A 23,151-nucleotide genomic window follows, 5' to 3' on the forward strand; every position below is an offset into this window, starting at 1 on the left:
TGATTGAAAAGAGTTGTGGGAAATGAATTCATCTAGTTAATTAAACTATCTCAATATCTTTTAAGAATAATGACGGAGGAAATCAGAGTTAAATTTGAGTACTTACCATGAACAAAGCAGTAATGTGAGGTGCTTTACTTACATTACCGCAAGGAATTCTCCTATTAAGGGTCCTGAGGAAGGCATTTACTATCTCTGTTTTACCCATAGGGAAGCGGAGGCTCAGAGGAGTTGCAACAGTTTCCCAAAGTCACACAGATAGTAAGATGGTATGATACAAACCAGGATCTGCCTTCAAAGGCTGTTTACTTCCTACTATACCACACGTAAAATTCACTTCAAAAGCTATTTACTAAAATTTATGTGGGGGCCAGCCATCATGTCATTAAATTCTGTATACTCCTCAGAACATAATATAGTACCTTGTACCTAGTAGGCACTCAAGATAATGTTTCAAGGTTAATCACCCATCACAGTGGGTTAAAATAAAATGGAACATCAAAGGCACAAAGATGTATCTTATTTCCAAATACTAAAAAAGAACTACCTTCACATTCCTTACAAGTTACACTGTTCCTTAGAAGCAAATTTATAGGCCGGGCGCGGTGGCTCAAGCCTGTAATCCCAGCACTTTGGGAGGCCGAGACGGGAGGATCACGAGGTCAGGAGATCGAGACCATCCTGGCTAACACGATGAAACCCCGTCTCTACTAAAAAATACAAAAAAATAGCCGGGCGAGGTGGCAGGCGCCTATAGTCCCAGCTACTCGGGAGGCTGAGGCAGGAGAATGGCGTAAACCCAGGAGGTGGAGCTTGCAGTGAGCTGATATTCGGCCACTGCACTCCAGCCTGGGCAACAGAGTGAGACTCCGTCTCAAAAAAAAAAAAAAAAAAAAAGCAAATTTATAGAAAATCTTTTTAATAACCCCCTATGTATAGTTCAGAGGTTAAAAACCTGTACATATTATACAAAGTTTCCAGTAAATGCACTTTGTGTATTATACTGCATGGTACTGACATCTTCAAGATGGAAACCATGAATAGATTCATCTAGGTAGGGGAAAAGCAGCTTGGTATTTTAGAAATGCATATGATATACAACAGTGAAAACCCAACAACTGCAAATCACTGGACGGTGTATTAGAAATAGGCACGTGTGTAAATGCTTTAGCAGGGCCTGACCCTCTTCATGGTTCATCTGTGTATTTTTTGGTTTGTGGCTGACACCTCCTGCCTCAGCACACCCAATCTTTTTAAGTGTGTCCCGAGTTGAAAAGGGCTGTCTGTCAAGGCTTTCCTGATGATGGTGTTGCTCTAATATTCCAGCGTCACCGTCTTGGTTTTGAGATACTCATTTAGAGCTTCCTCACCTAGGGCAGAGAAAAGCAGTTGACAAACCACACTCAAAGGCAGACGTGATGTCTTCAGACCTTCAGACATAGGTATACGCAGGTGTACAGGTCACTAAGTAAATGGAATGTGGCCTAAGCCAGTGCTTCTCACACTTTGAAGTTCATACTAACCATCTAAACACTTTGTTAAGCTGCAGATCCTGATCTGATTAAATCTGGTGTGGGCCCAGAGGTTATGTGTTTTTAACCATTCCCTGATGATGCTGACGCTAGTGGTCCATGGACCACACTTTTATGGTAACAGCCCAGACCAGCTACCAGGCTTTCTAAGGAGCGGAGAGTGTTGTCTGGTCAGCTTCAAACCAAAACCCTTCTCTTTTATTTCCCTACTTGATGACAGACTCTGCCTTTTTGTCCATTTAAGCTAAACAGAAGTAACCAGGATACTGTCCTCTAGATTAAATTAATTAAAGCAGAACTGAGCACAGGAAAGTTTGAGATCATTTGGTTTAATCTTATTTTAAAGATAAGGAAAATTCAGTTTATATTGTTTGTTAGAAACACAGGGGAACCTGTCTAGGCAAAAAATAAATAGGTCTGCCTTTCTTTGACTCTTTCTATTTTGAGCTATACCGTCATCAATCTCTACAATGGTTAAAGGGCAGTGAATACCATGGGGAAACTAATGAGTGCATGATTCTGGAAGTTGAGCTAAAATAAGAGCTGTCAACTTTGTCCCCACATTAGAATCACTCAGGGAGCTTTTAAGACTCCTGACCCCAGGTCACACCCTAGACCAATTAGATCAGTATCTCTGTATTTTTTGAAGCTCCCAGGTGATTTGAATCCACTGTGCAGCTAAGGTTGACAACCACTGGGCTAAGGGGTTTTAAAATCAGGGAGGAAGAAACTATTAGAAAAACTGTAGTATTTTATAGTAAAACTGACCTGAAGCTGGTCGAATACACTCTCTCAAAAGACGGGTGAAACAGGGATGCCTCACTTTCTAATGATAAGTTCCCTAAGAAAGTCTCCCACCGTGATTTGGATTCAGGCATGAAAACCAAATTAAAGACATGGAAAAGCGGGGGAAACAAGCCCTTACCTTCACCCAGTGGAATTTAAAATGAGAACTGCTTTTACTGTTGCAAATACATTGCCACAATTATTAGTAAAGAGAAAATGTAACCAAAAAAAAAAAAAAACTCCAAATGAACTAAACTTATATTTGCAGACTGTCATTTCAGTAAATCACAAACGTTTCAGTTTTTGAAACAACACAGCAGACTGAGGGTATAAGAGATGCGCTCTACAGCCAGACTGCCCGGCTTTGAATTCTCTCTTGCCAGTGCCTGGCTCTGTGACTTGAGGCAACTCACCCAGCCTCTCTGAGCCCCATTTTCCTGTTCTGTACAATAAGATAATAGTAGTACCTATTCCTCTGAGTTCGTGTGAGAATTGCTTTTGCTTACACAGGCTAAGTGGAATGGGGCCTGGCATGGGTTTGGCACTGAAAGTAAGCTATTGCTTGAAAGGTGTGAGTGTCACTGCTCACAGTGAATTACATTTCGGGCTTTTTACAAACTCTTAAGTCTTATTGCTCAGACTCCCCCGAACCCTGCCAATTGCAGGGTTTTTCAGTGTTGACTCTGAAAGCCTGCCAAGAAGCTCCAAGACAGGATTTATTCTTGGAGCTCGCTGGTTATTGCTCCCCACCCATTTGCCTCTCTCGGTTCCATTTAGTCTCGTGACAGCTAACCCGAGTTCATGCCAAATGTCAGATTAAACACCAAATATATTTCAGCTAAAGTATATTGTTGCAATTTATTTTTCCTTTCAAACATTACTCTTTTGAAAAGGAGTATCTTTCCACACTATGTGTGCGCTTTTCTGTGTGTATGGTATATTCAATAGAAATGTTTAGTATTTTAAAAAACGAGTGCCCTTCTAAACCCAGATCTAACTGCCATGTAGGAAATGCCTCTCAAAATCATACACGAGTCATGAAACATAGAGCAGATTTTTCTGTGATGTGACAACAAAGGGAATGTGAAGCAGAAAAGTAAAGCCATACCTAAGTCTTTTCCAAAGCCAGATTGTTTAACTCCGCCGAATGGGGCCGCCACATCTGTCTTGTTGTATGTGTTAATAAAAACAGTTCCTGCTTCTAGTTTTTCACTCACATACATAGCTTTGTTTATGTCTCTTGTAAAAACCCCTGAGGCCAAACCATACTCTGTATTATTTGCTCGCTGCAACACTCCATCGATGTCCCTGTGTTTTTAGGAAGGCATAAAACTTCGTTAAATGTAAAGTAAAAGATTCATTTTATGTTCTGAAAATTTTCCCATCTATGCTAGAAACAGGAAAACATTACTGCCATCTGCTTAAATGATTTTTTGTTGTTGTTGTCACTGTTGTTGTTTTTTAGAGACCAGGTATTGTTCTGTCACCTAGGCTGCAGTGCAGTGGCACAATCATCGCTCACTGCAGCCTCCATCTCCTTGGGCTCAAATGATCCTCCCACCTCAGCCTCCCAAGTAGCGGGGACTACAGGCATGTGCCACCATGCCCAGCTAATTTAAAAAAAAAATTTTTTTTTGTTTTTTAGAGACAGCATCTCCCTGTGTTGCCCAGGCTGATCTCAAACTCCTGGCCTCAAACTGTCTCCCAACCTTGCCCCTTGCAAAGTGTTGGGATTATAGGTGTAAGCTACTGTGCCCAGCCTGATTAAATTTTTATAAATGAAAAATATCAGGCTCACACCAAAAGAAAGTCCCCAAAAATATTACAAGTCTAGTATTACATTTTTCATATATATCATGCAACACCTTTTAAAATCTGACCCAAAGTCATATATTCAATCTTCTTCAATGGTTCTCATTCATGATCTCCCACTCCCTCCCTTCTCCCATGAATCCCATGAATCCACTTCTAGATGGATTTTCAGAGTGTCCTCCCTATTTCCTTCCATCTCTTCCAACTTTGCACACAAGGTTCAAGCCTCCTTCAGTGCCTGAAGCCGTTTCAGATCCCACCAGTGCCACTGTCGAGGTGGGAGAGGAGGGTGGTTCTGTGAGAGGGCCCTGCAGCCAGACTGCCTGGTGACCTTGGGTAAATGACTTCATCTCCCCATGCCTTCATTTATTATTGTGAAAAATGGAAATAATAATCAAAGGACCTGTCTAGTTGTCATGAGGATGAAATGAACAAATCATGCCTGGAACACAATAAATGTTCAATAAAAGCCAGCTACCATCAGGTAGTACATATATTTCCAAACTTGATATTTTGGTAGAACCAACTATATAGTGCTGACTTAACTCTTCCTGTAGGTAATGGTTCGCCATCCATAAATTGGAAGATAAAAGCTCCCTGAGGGCAGGGATAACTTCATGTCTCATATACCTCTTTATGCTATGGTGTTGCATCGTCGAATGAGAGTGAATGGGATTACATGTGCTTATTCAACAAAATAGGTCCCGTGATTTCCCCGCCTTTTGACTTAGTTTGTATACACATCCAAGTAGGTGAAGACATGAACCTACTCTTGTCTCAGTTGAGTCAAGTTCTAATGTGCCGTCATAGCGTATGTCCCCTTCTTCTAGCATGATCCTAATGCTTAAAAACACATTTTCTACCACATGGCCAGCAAATACAAGCCAAGTTGTTGTTGTTTTTCTTTTTGAGATGGAGTCTCACTCTGTCACCCAGGCTGGAGGGCAGTGGCACAATCTGAGCTCACTGCAACCTTTGCCTTGCAGGTTCAAGCGATTCTCCTGCCTCAGCCTCCCAAGTAGCTGAGATTACAGGTGCATGCCACCACACCCAGCTAATTTTTGTATTTTTGGTAGAGATGGCGTTCCACCATGTTGGCCAGGCTGGTCTGGAACTCCTGACCTCAAGTGATCCACCCGCCTTGGCCTTCCAAAGTGCTGGGATTACAGGCATGAGCCATTGCGCCTGGCCAAGCCAGGTATTTCATCTGGTGCTCCAGCAACGACACAGGATCTGTTCCAAAACTGGAGGAAAAAATCGTGCTGAATTTATTGAGACAGCACAGGTTTCAGTGTAGTGCCTTATGAAGGGATTTTCAAAGGCATCTTGACTATTCAAAATTTTAAACTTGCACAAGAAATCTGGAACCTAACCTGGAGTGAACTTGGGCTCTGCTAAAACTCTCACACTTCCTGATGCATAGGGACCCAAATATTTATAGAATGGACTAGAGGGAGAAAGATGGTTTTATGCCATTTCTCGAGGACCATCAGGATATCACCATAGCTCCATAGTACATTGTTTACGTCTACAGCAATGACAAGCATATATTGATGGCAGTAGCAACAGCAAATACTTGACTTAGTAATAGAATGACCTAAGGAGGTAGACATTGTTACCAAACCATACTCTGTATTATTTGCTTGCTGCCACACTCCATCGATGTCCCTATGTTTTTAGGAAGACATAAAACTTCATTAAATGTAAAGCAAAAGATTCATTTTATGTTCTGAAAATGTTCCCATCTATGCTAGAAACAGGAAAACATTACTGCCATCTGCTTAAATTTTTTTTTTTTTTTTTTAGAGACCAGGTATTGCTCTGTTGCCTAGGCTGCAGTGCAGTGGCGCAATCATAGCTCACTGCAGCCTCCATCTCCTTGGGCTCAAGTGATCCTCCCACCTCAGCCTCCCAAGTAGCTGGGACTACAGGCACATGCCACCATGCCCAGCTGATTTTTTAAAAGAATTTTTGTAGAGACAGGGTCTCCCTGTGTTGCCCAGGCTGATCTCAAACTCCTGGCCTCAAACTATCCCCCGACCTTGGCCTTGCAAAGTGTTGGGATTATAGGAGTGAGGTGCAGAGTGGTTAAGTAACCGGCCCAAGCTCAGAGAGGTAGCGAGGGGAGAGGAGGCAGAGTTGTCCTCTGACCCACTGCACCATCCTGCCTCTGACCCTCTGTGGACTAACTGTCATCTCTGTCTATCTCCCCTGTTAGATAATAAACTCCTTAAGGACAGGGGTTGTGACTTAGCCATGTTACAGGAGATTCCCTCAAACCTGACTTCTATTGTCTGCACGTTTAGCACCAACACCATGGGAGAACGTATAATGAGAAATGGGATAGTATGCATCCTTGGATGGATATATCCAAGGGTACTCACTATACCTTATAGTCCCCTGAAGTCTTTTATACTGTATCTATCAAAGACCGAGAAAGTCCATTCTTTATTTTTTTTCAAGTTCTCATTGGCTGAAATAAATCTAAAGCCATTCTGAAGAATTTTGTGCGGTATACCATGAGACCCCACTCTATTAAGTATTGTTTTAGGAGCTCAGTTACCACTTGGTCCTCTTCGATAAGCTGAACTCTTTGCCAAGTTTCATGTAGTATCACAAACCAGCATGCCATTTACTGTTGGTTATATGATGGTTGTGAATATTTCCATGAAAAGTTGAGTATCAAGCTTTGGGGGGCAATATCCCCTATAATAACAGCACTCTTTCTTTTTTTTTTTTTTTTTTTTTTGAGACGGAGTCTCGCTCTGTCGCCCAGGCTGGAGTGCAGTGGCTGGATCTCAGCTCACTGCAAGCTCCGCCTCCCGGGTTCACGCCATTCTCCGGCCTCAGCCTCCCGAGTAGCTGGGACTACAGGCGCCCGCCACCGCGCCCGGCTAGTTTTTTGTATTTTTTAGTAGAGACGGGGTTTCACCGTGTTAGCCAGGATGGTCTCGATCTCCTGACCTCGTGATCCGCCCGTCTCGGCCTCCCAAAGTGCTGGGATTACAGGCTTGAGCCACCGCGCCCGGCCAACAGCACTCTTTCTCTGGGGAAATAAGATTTCACAGATGCCACCGACCATAGGAACGTAAATGTGAAAACCAGTTTTGTTATTTCTCAGTTATTTACTCTGTTCCACAGACACCTCAAATGTCGAGTGCAGAGAAACCAAAATTTAATCAGCTAAAAGCCCATTATGTTGGCCATTAATTGAAGCTGGAAAGCAAAAATATACTATGATCTACGATGTTAGCAAAAGCATAACTTCTAATTATTTAAGTTAATTATTATGGTAGAAAATTACATGTTCATTAATTTTATGCTGTGTATATAGCAGAGTGGCAAAGGGGAAAAATGACTTATCTAGTCAGAACGTAAGTTAAATTGTGTCTGAAGAACCTACCCATTTTGGAATTTAGAAATGACCATAATAGGCCCAAAGGATTCCTCTTTGGCAAGGTACATGTGGTCTTCCACATCTGTGAACACGGTCGGCTCCATGAAAAAGCCTTTTTGGAAAAAACAAAGAGAAAAATGTCAACTATAGGTTAAGTCATTTTCAATTAATAGTCCTCTCACTTAATTACATTATAATTTTTTCTTTCCCTCTGGCTCAGTAAAACCAAGAAGAGTTGCATTTCTCTATTTGGTGTTGGCATGCCCAGGTTCTTATTTTTTAACGTCTTTATTATGAAAATATCAAACCTATGTAAAAGTAGAGAAAACAGTATAATGAAGGGTAAAATAAATATCCATGTTTTGCTATATTTATCTTTTCCTTATTGAAATATTTTAAAGCAAATTCCAGATATCATAATTTTAACACCTCAGTATTTCAGTACAAATCTGTAAAAAATGACATTTTCTTATATAACCACTATACAGTGTCATGCTTAACAAAAGTAGTAAATATTCTTTATTCAGAATTTATATTTTAATTTCCTTAATGTCTAGAAATTAGCTTTTTTGCAGTTGGTTTGTTTGATTTAGGATTCAAATTCTTCTACACATTGTATTTGGTGTTTAGATTTCTTAAGGATCTTTTACTCTAAAACATTTCCCCATTTCGTCCTGCCCTTATTTTTTATTCCATTGTCATGTTAAAGAGATGGTCAGTTGTTCTATACATTATCTTTCTTTCTGGATTTATCATTGCTTCCTTTGGGTGATATTTGTTTCTCTATCTCTTGTATTGCTTTTTTTTCCCCAATGACTTTTATTGTGGTAAAATACACATAACATAAAATTTACCATTGTAACCATCTTTAAGTGTATGGCTCAGTGTTATGAAATTCATAATATGCAACCTTCCCCACCATCTATTTTCATAACTATTTTCAGCTTATAAAACTGAAACTCTATACCCACTAAAAAATAACTTCCTGTTCCTTCCTCCCTCCCTACTGCAGTTCTTTTTTTTTTTTTTTTGAGACGGAGTCTCGCTCTGTCGCCCAGGCTGGAGTGCAGTGGCCGGATCTCAGCTCACTGCAAGCTCCGCCTCCCGGGTTCGGGCCATTCTCCTGTCTCAGCCTCCTGAGTAGCTGGGACTACAGGCGCCCGCCACCTCGCCCGGCTAGTTTTTTGTATTTTTTAGTAGAGACGGGGTTTCACCGTGTTAGCCAGGATGGTCTCGATCTCCTGACCTAGTGATTCGCCCGTCTCGGCCTCCCAAAGTGCTGGGATTACAGGCTTGAGCCACCGCGCCCGGCCTCCTACTGCAGTTCTTATGAATAGAAAGATTGGCCTAAATGTGTAATTAGATTCAGCTTAAGCTTTTTTGGCAGGAACACTTCATAGGTGATACTGTGTGTTACACATTTCATTCCATCAGGAGACACGTATTATCCAGTTGTCTCTCCTTTTGTTTTGTTTTGTTTTGTTTTGTTTGAGAGAGTCTCACTCTGTTGCCCAGGTTGGAGTGCAGTGGCTTGATCTCAGCTCACTGCAGCCTCCTCAGCTCACTTTAACCTGCCTCCTTGGTTAAAGTGATTCTTGTGCCTCAGCCTCTCCAGTAGCTGGGATTACAGGTGCGTGCCACCACACTGGGCTAAATTTTGGTAGAGATGGAGTTTCACCATGTTGCCAGGCTGGTCTTAAACTGTCGCTGTTCATTCCAACTGAAGAAGGCGGGCACCCAGTAAACCCCCACAGAGGTGATCTTACCTGGCCTTTGGACTTGTCTTCCTCCATACACCAAAGTGGCCCCCTCTTTCACTCCAGTTTCACAGTACTGCAGCAGCTTTTCCAGATGGGCCTTATGATTTTGGGGCCCATGATCAGTGGATCTGTCAAGTGGATCACCAATTTTCATCTTTTTAATTTCTTCTACCTGTATGTTACCAGTCCATAAAAACACAATTCACTGTTAATAACAATAATAATGGAGTTTCTACCATGTGGTAGGTGTTGTGCTAAGGTGTTTATAGATGTATTGTCATTTAGTCTTTACAGTAGCACTAGAGGTAGTGGTTGTTTTGTTTTGTTTTTTTCCCTTTATGGAAACGGGGTCTTACTCAACCTGTCGTCCATACTGGATCACAGTGGCATGGCACGGCTCACTGCAACCTCGAACTTCTAAGCTCAAGTGATCCTCCCCCCTCAGCCTCTCAGAAGAAGAAACTGAGGCCTAGAGGGGATAAATAAGTGACCACACCACTAAATACTGTAGACTTTTTTCCACTTGAAATCCCAAGTCCTTAGCCACTACCTACTAGCACAATATAAGCTACATATACTATATGAAAATTATCCTAAATGTTAATCCATTAAGAATAGCAAACTGATATTCCGAAATATTTATTAATATCACATACACTCTTCATGGCAAAGGAATTTCTAAAATGGTCACATTGTTATCTTTTTTTTTTTCCTCCTCAAATGTGGTAGACTGCCCTTGTAAAATTCTCATGGTATAGCCATGCCAGATGACTCACTGGAATGCTCTGATGAAAAACAATCTTTGCTGCACAATGTTCATCACTGACATGTCTTTGTAATTACCTCTTGCACTCCTCAGTTATCTTAACCTACTTCTGCATCTTCTAATGTTAAGTCCAATTCTGGTAAGAAGAATGGGAGTTATCATGACCCAGCAGGTCCATGACTTTGAATTTAGGCCTGGCCATAATCTCTTAGTGCATTCCCCAGGGTTCTGTGCTGGATGAGAAGTTCTGAGTGGCCAGGGACCATGTCTGCCTTGTTCACCTTTATATTCCCAGCATGCAGTGTTTGGTACCAAGTACCAAACACCGAGAAATGCTGCTGAAGAATGAATACGAACAGCCTGTTTGTAAAACATGCTTGTTGATGTACTAATACAGCAAGTCCTTGATATTTCTGGTCTCAGTGTTTGAAATTTCAACAAATTGTAGCTGATTGTGAAAGCCCATGACATGTAGCACTGCAGACTTTACTTTAGTGAGACACAAAATTAAACTACACTGTGATGTTCAGGAGGCAGCCACTGCCTACCTGACTGCCCTCCATCTGCCTGTCTATATGACTTCCTTGTTACTCCTTCTCATGAAGAAAGAATGAAGAATATCTTCATTTTTTTGGTGGGTGGGGGTATAGGGAATTGGTCTGGGGAAAAAAATCACTGGGTGCTGGTTTTGCAAATATAAGCAAATTCGTGATTAATACTACCTTCATAATAACATATTATAGTATAAGTTAGAGTTTATTTTAGCCACATAATTCATCTTAACACTCCTATAGATGACTTTTAGTCCCATGTTTATGGAGTTATGATCAAGGTACTGGGGCTGTTTATTTATTTAGCTAGTTATTTTAGTGGAAGGAATTATATTGCTATGATGTCAACTGCAATTGGGGATTCGTGGTGTATCTCTCATAGTTTATTTAGAGATTTATAAAAATCTAGGAGTGTAACTCTCACACGTGTCAAGGATCTAATATATTACAAATGTAGAGTAAGGTATCATAGCTCTTCAATATACTTTATCAGGTTTTTATATAAACTTCTTTTTTACTAAAAAAAAGTCATAAGCACATGTGAAAGTAGACACATAATACAGGGAAACCCCATGTACTCATCACCCAGCTTCAACAACTACCAACTTCTGGCCAATTTATTCCCCTACTCTTTTCCTGTCCTCCAGGGTTATTTTGAAGCAAATTTCAGACATCATATAATTTAATCTGTAAATATGCCAGTATGTAGCTATAAAAAAAACTAGGGGCTGATTTTTTTTAAAACATAACCACAATACTGTTATCACACCTGAAAATTCATGAACAATCCTAGAAGTATGATTTTTCAAGTAAAAGCAAAATCTCTAAATGACTCAGAGTAAATGTGAAGGTGCCTCACCACTCTTGTCACAAATTCGTCATGGATGGATTCTTCCACAAACAACCGCCCAGCAGCAATACAGTTCTCTCCTTTGTTGAAAAATACTGCTCCCATGCCCTTCAGTGGGAGAAGAGAAAATACTGCTAACATCATTTGAGAAGTCAAGATTCCCATAAAGTTGGACACAGAGGGAATTAGTTGTTTTTGGAAGACAGCAGACAACATAGATAAGTCATAGACAATCCTCTTGGCCTTGTTAGTGATGAGAGATTCTTGGAGATACTCTGTTTTGATTTAGCATGATTTGAGAGATTTTGCTTATCCTTTCCCCCTTTTGGTCCATGAGCATTTTTTTAAAAAATGTATGTGTAACAATAAAGATGTACCATTAGAAGCAAATTTTGTGTTAAAAGAAAATCTAGGCCAGGTGTGGTGGCTCACGCTTGTAATCCCAGCACTTTGAGAGGCTGAGGTGGGCAGATTACGAGGTCAGGAGTTCAAGACCAACCTGGCCAACACAGTGAAACCCCGTCTCCACTAAAAATACAAAAATTAGCTGGGCGTGGTGCCAGGTCCCTGTAATCCCAGCTACTCAGGGGGCTGAGGCAGGAGAATCGCTTGAACCCGGGAGGCAGAGGTTGCAGTGAGCTGAGATCACACCACTGCACTCCAACCTGGGTGACAGAGCTAGATTCCATGTGACATTCCATGTGACATTCCATCTATGACAGAACATAGATTCACTATGTTGCTGAGGCTGGTCTCAACACCTGGGCTTAAGCAATCCTCCTGCCTTGGCCTAGAAAATCTAGATTATTCTATAAATTTAAATGTAATAACTTGTATACCAAGTTTTGCTTTTAAAAATCTCTACATTAGATTGTATAATCACAATTTAAAAATTTTTTATTTGTATTTATTTATTTAAGACAGTGTCTGTCTCTGTTGCACAGGCTGGAGTGCAGTGGCGTGATCATGGCTCACTGCAGCCTCAACTTCCTGGGCTTAAGTGATCCTCCCATCTCAGTCTCCCTAGTAGCTAGGACCACAGGTGAACACTACGCTGGGCTAATTTTATTTTTTTGTAGAGACAGGGTCTTGCCATGTTGCTGGTCCTGAACCCCAAGGCTCAAGTGATCCTTCTACCTTGACCTCCCAAAGTAATGAGATTATAGGCATAAGCCACCATGCCCAGCCATAAATCATAAATATTTAGAAAGCCTCTCTAACCCCCTCATGAAAAGAAATACCTACTTTTCAAGGAGAAGTTGGAGAAATCTTTGAAATGAAGGCACTCAAAAATGACAGATTTGGAAGACTGATGCACTTTTGCATTTTTCCCTTTTTAGAAATCCAGTTTCTAATTCACCTGCAGGAAACCTCCCTGGACCGTATATATTAAAAAAACAAAAAAACCCCAAAAAAAACAAATGGATGTGGCTGGGTACAATGACTCACACCTGTAATTCCACCCATTTGGGAGGCCAAGGCAGGAGGATCACTCTAGCCCAGGAGTTTAAGACCCGCTTGGGCAAGACAGTGAGATCCCATCTCAAAAACAAACAAAAAGTATAACGAATGCTTTGAAATAACATGCTTTTCCTGTGCATACATTTTATCTGTAAACATTACAAAAACATGTTGACCATCTTGGGTTTGGGGTTCTTAAATGGTTAAAACAGACTCTTTAAGGTTATATATTCCTAACCCAGACATTCAGGGGAGTCCCAACCCCCAATGGCAGTTTGAGTACCCCCAGCCATTATCTGTCACTGAAACCTCCAGACGGTCCATTCAGAGGCCCTGGCCACAGGGGTACTTGGTTCTTCTTCACTCCCAGGCCACTCCATTCTCTTTGGGATGCTTACATGATGAAGTTTGGCTGTGAGTGTGCATTAAAATTACAGTTAAGGGCAATGGGGAACAGAGTCTGCTTAGTGCACAGGCTGGACAGTTGTATAGAACTGGAAAGACTGTAAGTTTCCCCCACAATTACAAGAAAGCTTAGCACAACCCATGCCAAGCATTGACTCATTTTATGCCTGTATCCCAGAGGTGAAGAATGACAACTAGGCCAATGTTTATTTGTTTTAACCTTTACATTTTATTTAAAATAAGCCTTTATCCTTTGAAATGGTTTAAGACTCACACGGTGTTGCAAAAATAGTGTGAGAGTTCCTTTGTGCCCTTTACCTAGCTTCCCCCATGATAACATCTTATAAAACCATAGTACATTGTTAAAACCAGGAAACTGATGTTGCTAATTACTTGTTAAATATTAAACCCTTTGTTGTGTCTAAAATGCTTACCAGAAGCTCAATGTGCAAAACAGGTAAAAGTAGGCCTGTTCAGGTTGATGGGGTTAGATGTTGTAGGGAAAGGAGGGAGAAGCTAGAAGCCCTAATAGAATATCTTTTGAACTTTTCTACATGCCTGCTATGACTTATATCCTGTTTTAAAAACACCTTAGTAGGGGAATTAGAAAGACATTATTTTTAAAAACTAAGTGCTCTGAGTATTCCCAGTTCTAAGCATAAAAACGATGGTTTTAATTTATGACTAGACAAAAACCAAATGTCATTTAAGACCTCTGATAAAGAAAGAAGTGAATTGTGTTTTAGAAGCAAGCACCTATTTTTTTTTTTTTTTTTGAGATGGAGTCTCACTGTGTTGCCCAGGCTGGAGTATAGTGGTATGATCTCAGCTCACTGCAACCTCTGCCTCCTGGGTTCAAGAGATTCTCCTGCCTCAGCCTCTTGGGCAGCTGGGACTACAGGTGCCCACCACCATGCCTGGCTAATGTTTTTGCATTTTTATTAGAGACAGGGTTTCACCATGTTGGTCAGGCTCATCTCGAACTCCTGACCTTAAGTGATCCACCCGCCTCGGCCTCCCAAAGTGGTGGGATTATAGGCGTGATCCACCGCACCTGGCCCAGGCACTTATTTACTTGAATCTGACCCTCTCTTACCATTCGCACAGCCTTTTCAAGTTCACAGTCATTAAATATTATAAGTGGAGACTTGCCACCAAGCTCAAGGGAAACTTTCTTCAAGTTGCTTACAGCACAGCTAAAGGAATATAAATGAGAAATGAGCATTTAGTTAACATCTCTCACACACACACACACACACACACACACAGAGACACACTTTTTAAGCTGTAAGTTACCACCTGCCATGGAAAACATATTGAGCCTCAATAATATTAAGAAACTTATTCAAGGCCAGGCATAGTGACTCACAACTGTAATCCCAGCACTTCAGAAGACCAAGGCAGAAGGGATCCTTTAATGCCAGCAGTGTGAGACCAGCCTGAACAACATGGCAAGACCTAATCTCTATAAAAAAACAAGAAAATTAGGCAGGCATGGTGGTGTGCGCCTGTAGTGCCAGCTGCTTGGGAGGCTGAGGCAGGAGGATTGCTTGAGCCCAGGAATTCGAGGCTGCAGTGAGCTGTGATCACCACTGCACTCTAGCCTGGGTGACACTGTGAGACCGTATCTCTTAAAAAAAAAAGAAAGAACGAAAGGAAAAGGGAAAACTTATTCATAGATAAAACATAGAAGGTAGAATGGTGATTACCACTGAAGCTGAGTGATGAGTACATAGAATTCATTTTGCTTTTCTGCTTTCTATATATTAGAAATTTTCCATAATAAAAAATTTTCAATAATGTTGTCATCAAATGATTAGAGATTCTCATAAGTTAATTCAAATTCTTTAGAAATTTTGGTTACATAAAAGGCTGGCAAGGAATTAAACCTCTAACCAGACTATTGAAGCATTGGGAGAAAAAATATCAATTTTTAAAAGTATGCCGTTTATTTTTCCTTTCTTACAAAAGTATTTTTATTTAAAACACTTTGAAAAGACCTCCCCCAAAATGCAAACAGAAGAAGAAAATCACAAAATTCCGTTCCATGCCTCAGTGACCATTGTTTTTACCATTTTGATATACTACCTATTTGTGATCTGTCCTACCATAGCTTTTGCCTTGTTTAACATAGTTGAGATCATCCAGTATATACAATGTTATACTTTATTTTTATTTCCATTTATTATTTTAACAACAGTTTTCAATGTTATTAAAATTCTCTATGAACGTGACTACACAGTGTTCCATTACATTGACATATTTTAACAACTGGTTTATTTTGGACATTTAGATTGCTTACAGTTTAAAAAAATATAGGGGGACTCCATTTTATGAATAATCCAGGTTTGTCATATAAAATATATAAATTTCACATGTATGTATCTTTTCAGTTTTTTACCCATACTCTGAAAACAATTTGGGCCACAGCTTTAATACAGAAAGCCTTTTGTGCTGAATTGTTAAAACTACCAGTAGGGTGTAGAATTTCAACATAGCTTTGGTTTTATTGACTCTGGGCTTTAATGCTTTGGAAAGTATTTTATTACTTTCAAATATTTCAGTACTTAGCAGTAATAAGTAGATTTCCTTTCCAAAGTAGATGTAGTTTTCCTCACTCAAAAAGTACCCTGTTTAAACAAAAATTGAAACCTAGTTTAACAGGATCTGCAGTGAATCAACATATTAAAACCAATACCTCTTCATGATCTGTTTGCCAATAGGAGTGGAACCAGTGAAACCAAGTTTGCGAATGTCAGGATGTTCAGACAGACGTTGTCCTGCTATGCCACCTGTAGAATTAGGGAATAAAACATGAATTAAAACATACTCAAGGCTGGGCGCGGTGGCTCACGCCTGTAATCCCAGCACTCTGGGAGGCTGAGGCAGGCGGATCACGAGGTCAGGAGTTTGAGACCAGCCTGACCAACATGGTGAAACCCTGTCACTACTAAAAATACAAAAATTAGCCGGGCATAGTGGCACACATCTGTAATCCCAGCTACTCAGGAGGCTGAGGGAGAATCACTTGAACCCAGGAGGTGGAGGTTGCAGTGAGCCAAGATCACGCCATTGCCCTCCAGCATGGGCGACAGAGTGAGACTCCGTCTCAAAAAACAAAAACAAAAACATACTCAAATTCTTATAGTGAAGATGGCTTTAAATTCATGAAAGTAGATATTCTAAGCTCTTATCGACACCTTAGTTTTACATTTTCTGTATTAATTGCAAACTGATGAAAGTCTAAAATAATACCCTTTATGAAACTATCAGACTCCCAAAATAATGATGGGTAAACCTTGATTTTTATCTTGAAAATCAAAATGGAACATCTTAGGGTAATTTTACATGATTGTACAACCCCCCTCCCCACTGCCACTCACCCACCACTGTATTTCCATTTTAAGATTTTAGCACATGGTAAGTATATTCATCCTTAACTGTTTGGTAAGTTGTATTTAGTTTTAATACAGTTATAATTCAGGACAAGTCTCTAGTGGTAAAACAGTCACTCGGCTCCCCCAGTACCGTTCATTAGTTATTGCACAGTGAGTCATTTAGTGGCTTGCCTGAGCCCGGAATGATGTTGATGACCCCCTTTGGAAAGCCTGCTTTCACAGACAGTTCTGCAAACTTCAGAGCAGTCAAGGGCGTGACCTGAGGAGAAGCAGACAGCAATTACCTTCTTCAGGCTCTCATCTGACCTTTAGCCCAGAACCCAGTTTTCCCTTGATAGCTGCACTAGAGCTTATTTTATTTTTATTGTACATTGTCTTATTTTTTTATTTTGCCATAATTTCAGACTTACAAAAAGATGCAAAAATAGTACAAGTATTCCTTATATACATTTCCATTCAGATTCCTCAAATGTTAACATTTTACTGCATTTGCTTTATCTTTCTATATATATTTTTCTAAACTATTTTTTAAAGATACCTTTAAGGGGTATCTTTTTCTGAACTGTTTAAGAATACAGTAAAGACATACACCATACTTCTAAATACTTCTGTGTGCATTTTCTAGAAAACCAGAAATTCTTTTACATAACCATAGTACAATTATCAAAATCAGGAGATTAACAACTGATAGAATACATGATTTGCAGACCATATTCAGATTTCACCAATTATCCCAATAATGTCTTACAGCAAAAGAAAATCCAACATCTGCATTACATTTAGTTCTATCTGTAGTCTCCAGTAATCTAGGAGAATTTCTGAGTTTTCTGTTTCATTACACTGACATTTTTGAAGAGTACAGGCCAGTTATTTCATACAATGTCTCTTTGTTTGCATTTGTCTGATGTTTTCTCATGATTAGATTCAAGTTATGCACTTTTGGGAACAATACCACTGGAACGATGCTGGGCTTTTCTCAGGACATCACATCAGGTGGCACGTGCTATAGAATAGTTCCAATACTGGAAAATCGATTTCGATTATTTGGCAAATGTGGTCTGCCAACTTCCATCGCTATAAGTTACTATTTTATACATTGTAGTTAATAAATATTTTGTGGGGAGGTACTCCTCAAATTTTTATCTACTAGTTTTAGTATCCATGGATAATTTCCGGATAATAATCATAAATAGTATTATGATGGTTGCCAAATGGTGATTTTCCAATTCCATCATTCCTTTTACATGTACTTGTTGGCTCTCTAAGTGTTTTCCTTTCTGTTTAATTAATTAATATCAGTGTGAACGCATAGATTCTTACTGTAATCAGCAGGTTGTCATCTTTTACTATTGTTATTGATTTTGATGTTCAGTCGTTCTAGATTTGGCTGAGGCAGTCCCTTTAGTACGGCCCCTTATCATTCTGCCATGCCCCTATTACTCTTCGAGCATTACATTGCTTTCAGGCCCAACAAGATATTTTAGATTCATCTTGATTCTTCCCTACTCCAGCTCCTTCTCCAAGGAGCCCAAGTTTCTTTGAGAGAAGAATGGTATTTTAGAAACCAAGATATCTGGACATTATTGAGGGGTCATCGCTTCTAGGCCCTTGTAGCAGACAGAGCTGGGAAAGAGATGTATGTATACACCACACACACACACACACATGTAAATATATGTGTGTATCTATCCCACATATGCCTATATCCATTTCTTTATTTAACTATCTAAATACATTAAAACCCATGAGTTTACACTGATACCTTTATCCGATATCTCAGGGTCGATTCTATCCTTCTGCCCTTTTTACATTAGTCATTCTCTTCTCCAAGAAAGAGAGACATGGCTCCCATTATCCACAATATATTTAATTATTTGCTTAATCCTAAAACATAGAGAAAGTCATTTGAGAATTGTTAAGCCATGTCCCTGTGAAAAAGAAGCCTATTAATTAGAGTTGAATATGTATTTGGGTTTTGTTGTTGTTGTTGTTGGTTTGCGTTGCCTTTATCCTGAGGACATATAGTCCAAAGTTAGTCAAAAGTGACTTGGGTTCATGGTTCCTCACTCTCTTCAATGGGGTCATGTTATTCATTTGAAATATGGCTTAATTTGTTTTGTTTACATTTACTTTTAGGATTTTGGCCCCATCTTTGTTGATTTTATTTCTTTTTCTTGTTGTCATTGAATATGGGGAATATGCTTCCAAAAGTCAGGACTATTCAAACGTCCATTCAGAGAATGTCGTTCTCCCACCCTCCTTTCCACCCCATTCATCCCATGTTCTATAGATAATCAATTTCATTAGTCTCTAGTTTATCTTTCCTGTGTTTCCTTTTATTCAAATCAGCAAATACATATTTTCTTATTTTCCCTTCTTTCTCACATAAAAAGTGGCATAATATGGATCTCACCTTAAACATCTATCATAGCAATGCAAATCTCCGAAGCAAAATGAAAGCAATACCTTCACACTCTTAAAAACCAACGTCCATTCAGTCTTAAGTCAGTACTTGGTTAGCTTGGACTCTAAAAATGGGATGTGCAAGAGGATCCATTGAGGTGCGAAAAGAAGATAGTGGAACTTTTATTTATATATTTTAGCTGACAAAGATATGAAGTAAATGAACCATGACTAACATTTATTGTATGGCTGGATAATGCTGCTGTCACACAGTCTGAATGAAGGTCATATGGTCATGGGCCACAAAGGTATGGGCAGTGTCCTAGGAAAGAATACAGGCTCACAAGGCCAAGGGGTAGCAGTGGTTCCTTCCCTTGCTCATTTGCTTTCAGAAGATTGCCCTCTCATGAAGTTTACAGGCCGGATTACATGGTTTCACAGACTATGTTGTTATTTTAATTAAGTTTGTCTTCATAAAACGGACAAGTGGCCAAAAAATGTGCATAGAAACTGCACAATAAATAATAATGTTAACAAGCAAACAATAAAGAGCCAGGGCTACCACTTTTCCTCCTTCTAGTAACAGGTCCATGACAGTCGCATTGTGAGGTTTGTAAAATGTCAATGTAGATTTAACTTGATGAGAAGTTGGCCCAAAATATTTGAAGTTATCAAGACTGTTAAAATAGTGGATTTACATCTAGTATAGTTGAAGATGATTCTAGCCCAAGTATATCTGATTATGCCTTGGTATGAAACCATCATAATTAGAAAGATGTTTAAAAACTATCCTGAATTAATGATAATTCTTTTAAAGTAAGAATATAAAGGTTTTAAAATGTCATTTATAAATAAAATAAATGGTTTCATCTCTATCACAGCTCTTTTCATTTCTATTGGTTTTCTTCCATTTGGCTATCCAGTGTCCCTGCAGGATTATAGGTTTGCATAATATATAGGAAAGCCTCTAGTATGGTTCTGGGCAAGTGTAGGTCATTGCTAAATATGAGGTTAATAAAGTCAGAACTTGTCACACCTGGACCAAACCACTGTAGGCCATGAAAATCTGTGCTTTCTTTTGTATGAAGCCAGGAGGGAATCTTTCACACATATAACAAAGCAGACAACCGGTTTAAGAAGAGTCATCTCAATTCAGTCCTCTTGACATTCACACAGAGCCCTAATATTATAAATGCATCACTGCATAATATTATCCAATAAAATTAAAAAGTCCAGCATAACAATGGCACCTTTGGGTCTTTCATTCTCAGGATTTAAATTATCTTCAACTATAAAACTGCCAGTTTTAAACTGCAGATAGAGCCAGACTGTAATTTCCATGGGGACAGAAACCTTGTGTATCTTCATCACTACTACCTGCCTGGCAACTGGTATGCACTCAAAGAATGTTTGTAATTTTTGGACATTATATATACTCATTGCCATTCCTCAGTAATTAGCATTCTCATTGGATATCATTCAGTGGTTCTCCACCCTGGCTGTGCCTTGGAAAAACGGGAAGCTTTTAAGCAATACCAATGCGTGGTCTCCAACTCAGACCAATTAAATCAGATCTCTCTTTTTATTTTTTTTTAATTTTTTTTTTTTTTAATTTTTTTTTTTTTTTGAGACGGAGTCTGGCTCTGTCACCCAGGCTGGAGTGCAGTGGCGCGATCTCGGCTCACTGCAAGCTCCGCCTCCCGGGTTCACGCCATTCTCCTGCCTCAGCCTCCCGAGTAGCTGGGACTACAGGCGCCCGCCACCTCGCCCGGCTAGTTTTTTGTATTTTTTAGTAGAGACGGGGTTTCACCATGTTAGCCAGGATGGTCTCGATCTCCTGACCTCGTGATCCGCCCGTCTCGGCCTCCCAAAGTGCTGGGATTACAGGCTTGAGCCACCGCGCCCGGCCCAGATCTCTCTTTTTAAAATGCTGATATGGGGCCCCATCTCTGCCAGTGGGGCCCCATATCAGCATTTTAAAAGGAGAACTTTAGGTGATTCTAATGTACAGCCAGTGTGGAGCTCTACTGGGCTAGATTATCTGTCTCCTCACTTCACTCAACTGGCTTCTTGCTGTTTAATGTGTTGTGCACCCATTAAACAAGAGTGGGAAACAGTAGTCTTGTATAATGCTGGTGAGCTAATACGACCCCCATGGATGGCTTTGTCAATATCTATCACACAAATATATGTATCTTTTAACTGAGGGATTCTGCAATTAGAAACATATCCTATAAATATACTTGCACATGTGCATTATAAGGTTTATAAGGTTATTAACTGTAGCATGGTTTATACAGCAAAAGGAGAGAAAATCTGAATATCCATAATTATGGATTGGTTAAGTAAAATATGTTTTATCTATACGATGGAAACTGCTAAAAAAAAGGAAGAATTTTTTTTTTTGGTAAGTATATAAAATGCTACTTTTTGTGTGTGTGTGTGTGTGTTTTTTTTTTTGTTTTTTTTTTTTTTTTTTTTTGAGACGGAGTCTCGCTCTTTCTCCCAGCCCAGGCTGGAGTGCAGTGGCGCGATCTCGGCTCACTGCAAGCTCCGCCTCCCGGGTTCACGCCATTCTCCTGCCTCAGCCTCCCGAGTAGCTGGGACTACAGGCGCCCACAACCGCGCCCGGCTAATTTTTTGTAATTTTTAGTAGAGACGGGGTTTCACCGTGGTCTCGATCTCCTGACCTTGTGATCCGCCCGCCTCGGCCTCCCAAAGTGCTGGGATTACAGGCGTGAGCCACCGCGCCCGGCCGTTTGTGTGTGTTTTTAAAAATTTTATTTTATTGTGGTAAGAACATTTAATGTGAGCTCTACTCTCAACAAATTTTGAAGTGTAAAATATAGTAGTATTAACTATAGGTACAATGTTGTACAGAGGACCTCTAGAACTTATTCATCTTACATAATTGAAGTTGTTTTTTTGTTTGTTTCTTTGTTTTTTGAGACAGAGTTTCACTCTTGTTGCCTAGGCTGGAGTGCAATGTTGCGACCTTGGCTCACCGCAACCTCTGCCTCCCAGGTTCAAGCGATTCTCCTGCCTCAGCCTCTGGAGTAGCTGGGATCACAGGTGCCTGCCACCATGCCCAGCTAATTTTTTGTATTTTTTAGTAGAGATGGGGTTTCACCATGTTGGCCAGGCTGGTCTTGAACTCCTGACCTCAAGTGATCCACCTGCCTTGGCCTCCCAAAGTGCCGGGATTGCCGGGCACGGTGGCTCAAGCCTGTAATCCCAGCACTTTGGGAGGCTGAGGCGGGCGGATCATGAGGTCAGGAGATTGAGACCATCCTGGCTAACACGGTGAAACCCTGTCTCCACTAAAAATACAAAACTTAGCCAGGCGTGGTGGCAGGCGCCTGTAGTCCCAGCTGCTCGGGAGGCTGAGGCAGGAGAATGCCGTGAACTCAGGAGGCGGAGCTTGCAGTGAGCCGAGATTGCGAGATTGCGCCACTGCACTCCAGCCAGGGTGACAGAGCGAAACTCTGTCTCAAAAAAAAAAAATAGACGAAGTGCTGGGATTACAGGTGTGAGCCACCTCACCTGGCCAGTAATTGAAACTTTATGCCCATTAATTAGCAATATATACATATACACATATATAATATCTATATCTACATATAATAATATATCTCTCTCTATATATACATATAAAACTACATATTCATAAATATACACATATATATGTACAGACTATCTCTGGAATATCTAAGCCACTAATAGATAACAATTAATCCCATTGGTTGTCTCTGGGAGGTAAACTGGTTGGCTGGGGAGTAATGATAGAAGGGAGACATTTCACTATCTACCTCTTTGTATCTTTTGAATTTTGAAAACTTTGAATGTATACCTACTTTCTCAAATCGTTTTTAATGATTAAAACAAAATGGCCATGGTCACATGACCATGTAGCTATGCCAAATGAAACTGTATTTTTTTAAGCTCTGAAAGAAGAAATGAAAGAATTGAGAGGTAACAAATTACAAACTCTTCTAGAATAAAGACCAAGTTTTCTCCATGAATTATGCAC

At 40.1% G+C, this 23,151-nt stretch overlaps 1 protein-coding gene and 2 long non-coding RNA genes across 6 annotated transcripts in view; 2 read left to right on the forward strand and 1 right to left on the reverse strand.

The window, feature by feature from the left end:
- LOC144333007 (uncharacterized) overlaps positions 1 to 23,151 on the forward strand; it is a 61,159-nt gene that overhangs the window by 32,876 nt on the left and 5,132 nt on the right. The gene's annotated exons all lie outside the window — the stretch shown is intronic.
- LOC144333006 (uncharacterized) lies at positions 209 to 2,557 on the forward strand. Its single transcript, XR_013401298.1, has 2 exons — positions 209 to 595; positions 910 to 2,557. It is a non-coding gene; the product is annotated as an uncharacterized LOC144333006 (long non-coding RNA).
- ALDH1L2 (aldehyde dehydrogenase 1 family member L2) overlaps positions 1,121 to 23,151 on the reverse strand; it is a 61,476-nt gene continuing 39,445 nt past the window's right edge. For 2 of the 4 annotated variants that reach the window (XM_001089566.5, XM_077954835.1), the window contains 8 exons: positions 16,890 to 16,977; positions 16,019 to 16,112; positions 14,417 to 14,516; positions 11,464 to 11,562; positions 9,294 to 9,459; positions 7,534 to 7,639; positions 3,427 to 3,626; positions 1,121 to 1,370 (listed from right to left, as the gene is read on the reverse strand). In XM_001089566.5, coding sequence (XP_001089566.2) covers positions 1,315 to 1,370; positions 3,427 to 3,626; positions 7,534 to 7,639; positions 9,294 to 9,459; positions 11,464 to 11,562; positions 14,417 to 14,516; positions 16,019 to 16,112; positions 16,890 to 16,977 — 909 coding nt within the window. In that variant the 3' untranslated portion in view covers positions 1,121 to 1,314. Of the gene's footprint in view, positions 1,371 to 3,426; positions 3,627 to 5,475; positions 5,799 to 7,533; positions 7,640 to 9,293; positions 9,460 to 11,463; positions 11,563 to 14,416; positions 14,517 to 16,018; positions 16,113 to 16,889; positions 16,978 to 23,151 lie in introns of those variants that run through there. The other 2 variants (XM_077954833.1, XM_077954834.1) reach the window with 2 other exon arrangements.

This window comes from Macaca mulatta, chromosome 11, assembly GCF_049350105.2.
Source record: "Macaca mulatta isolate MMU2019108-1 chromosome 11, T2T-MMU8v2.0, whole genome shotgun sequence".
NCBI lineage: Eukaryota > Metazoa > Chordata > Mammalia > Primates > Cercopithecidae > Macaca > Macaca mulatta.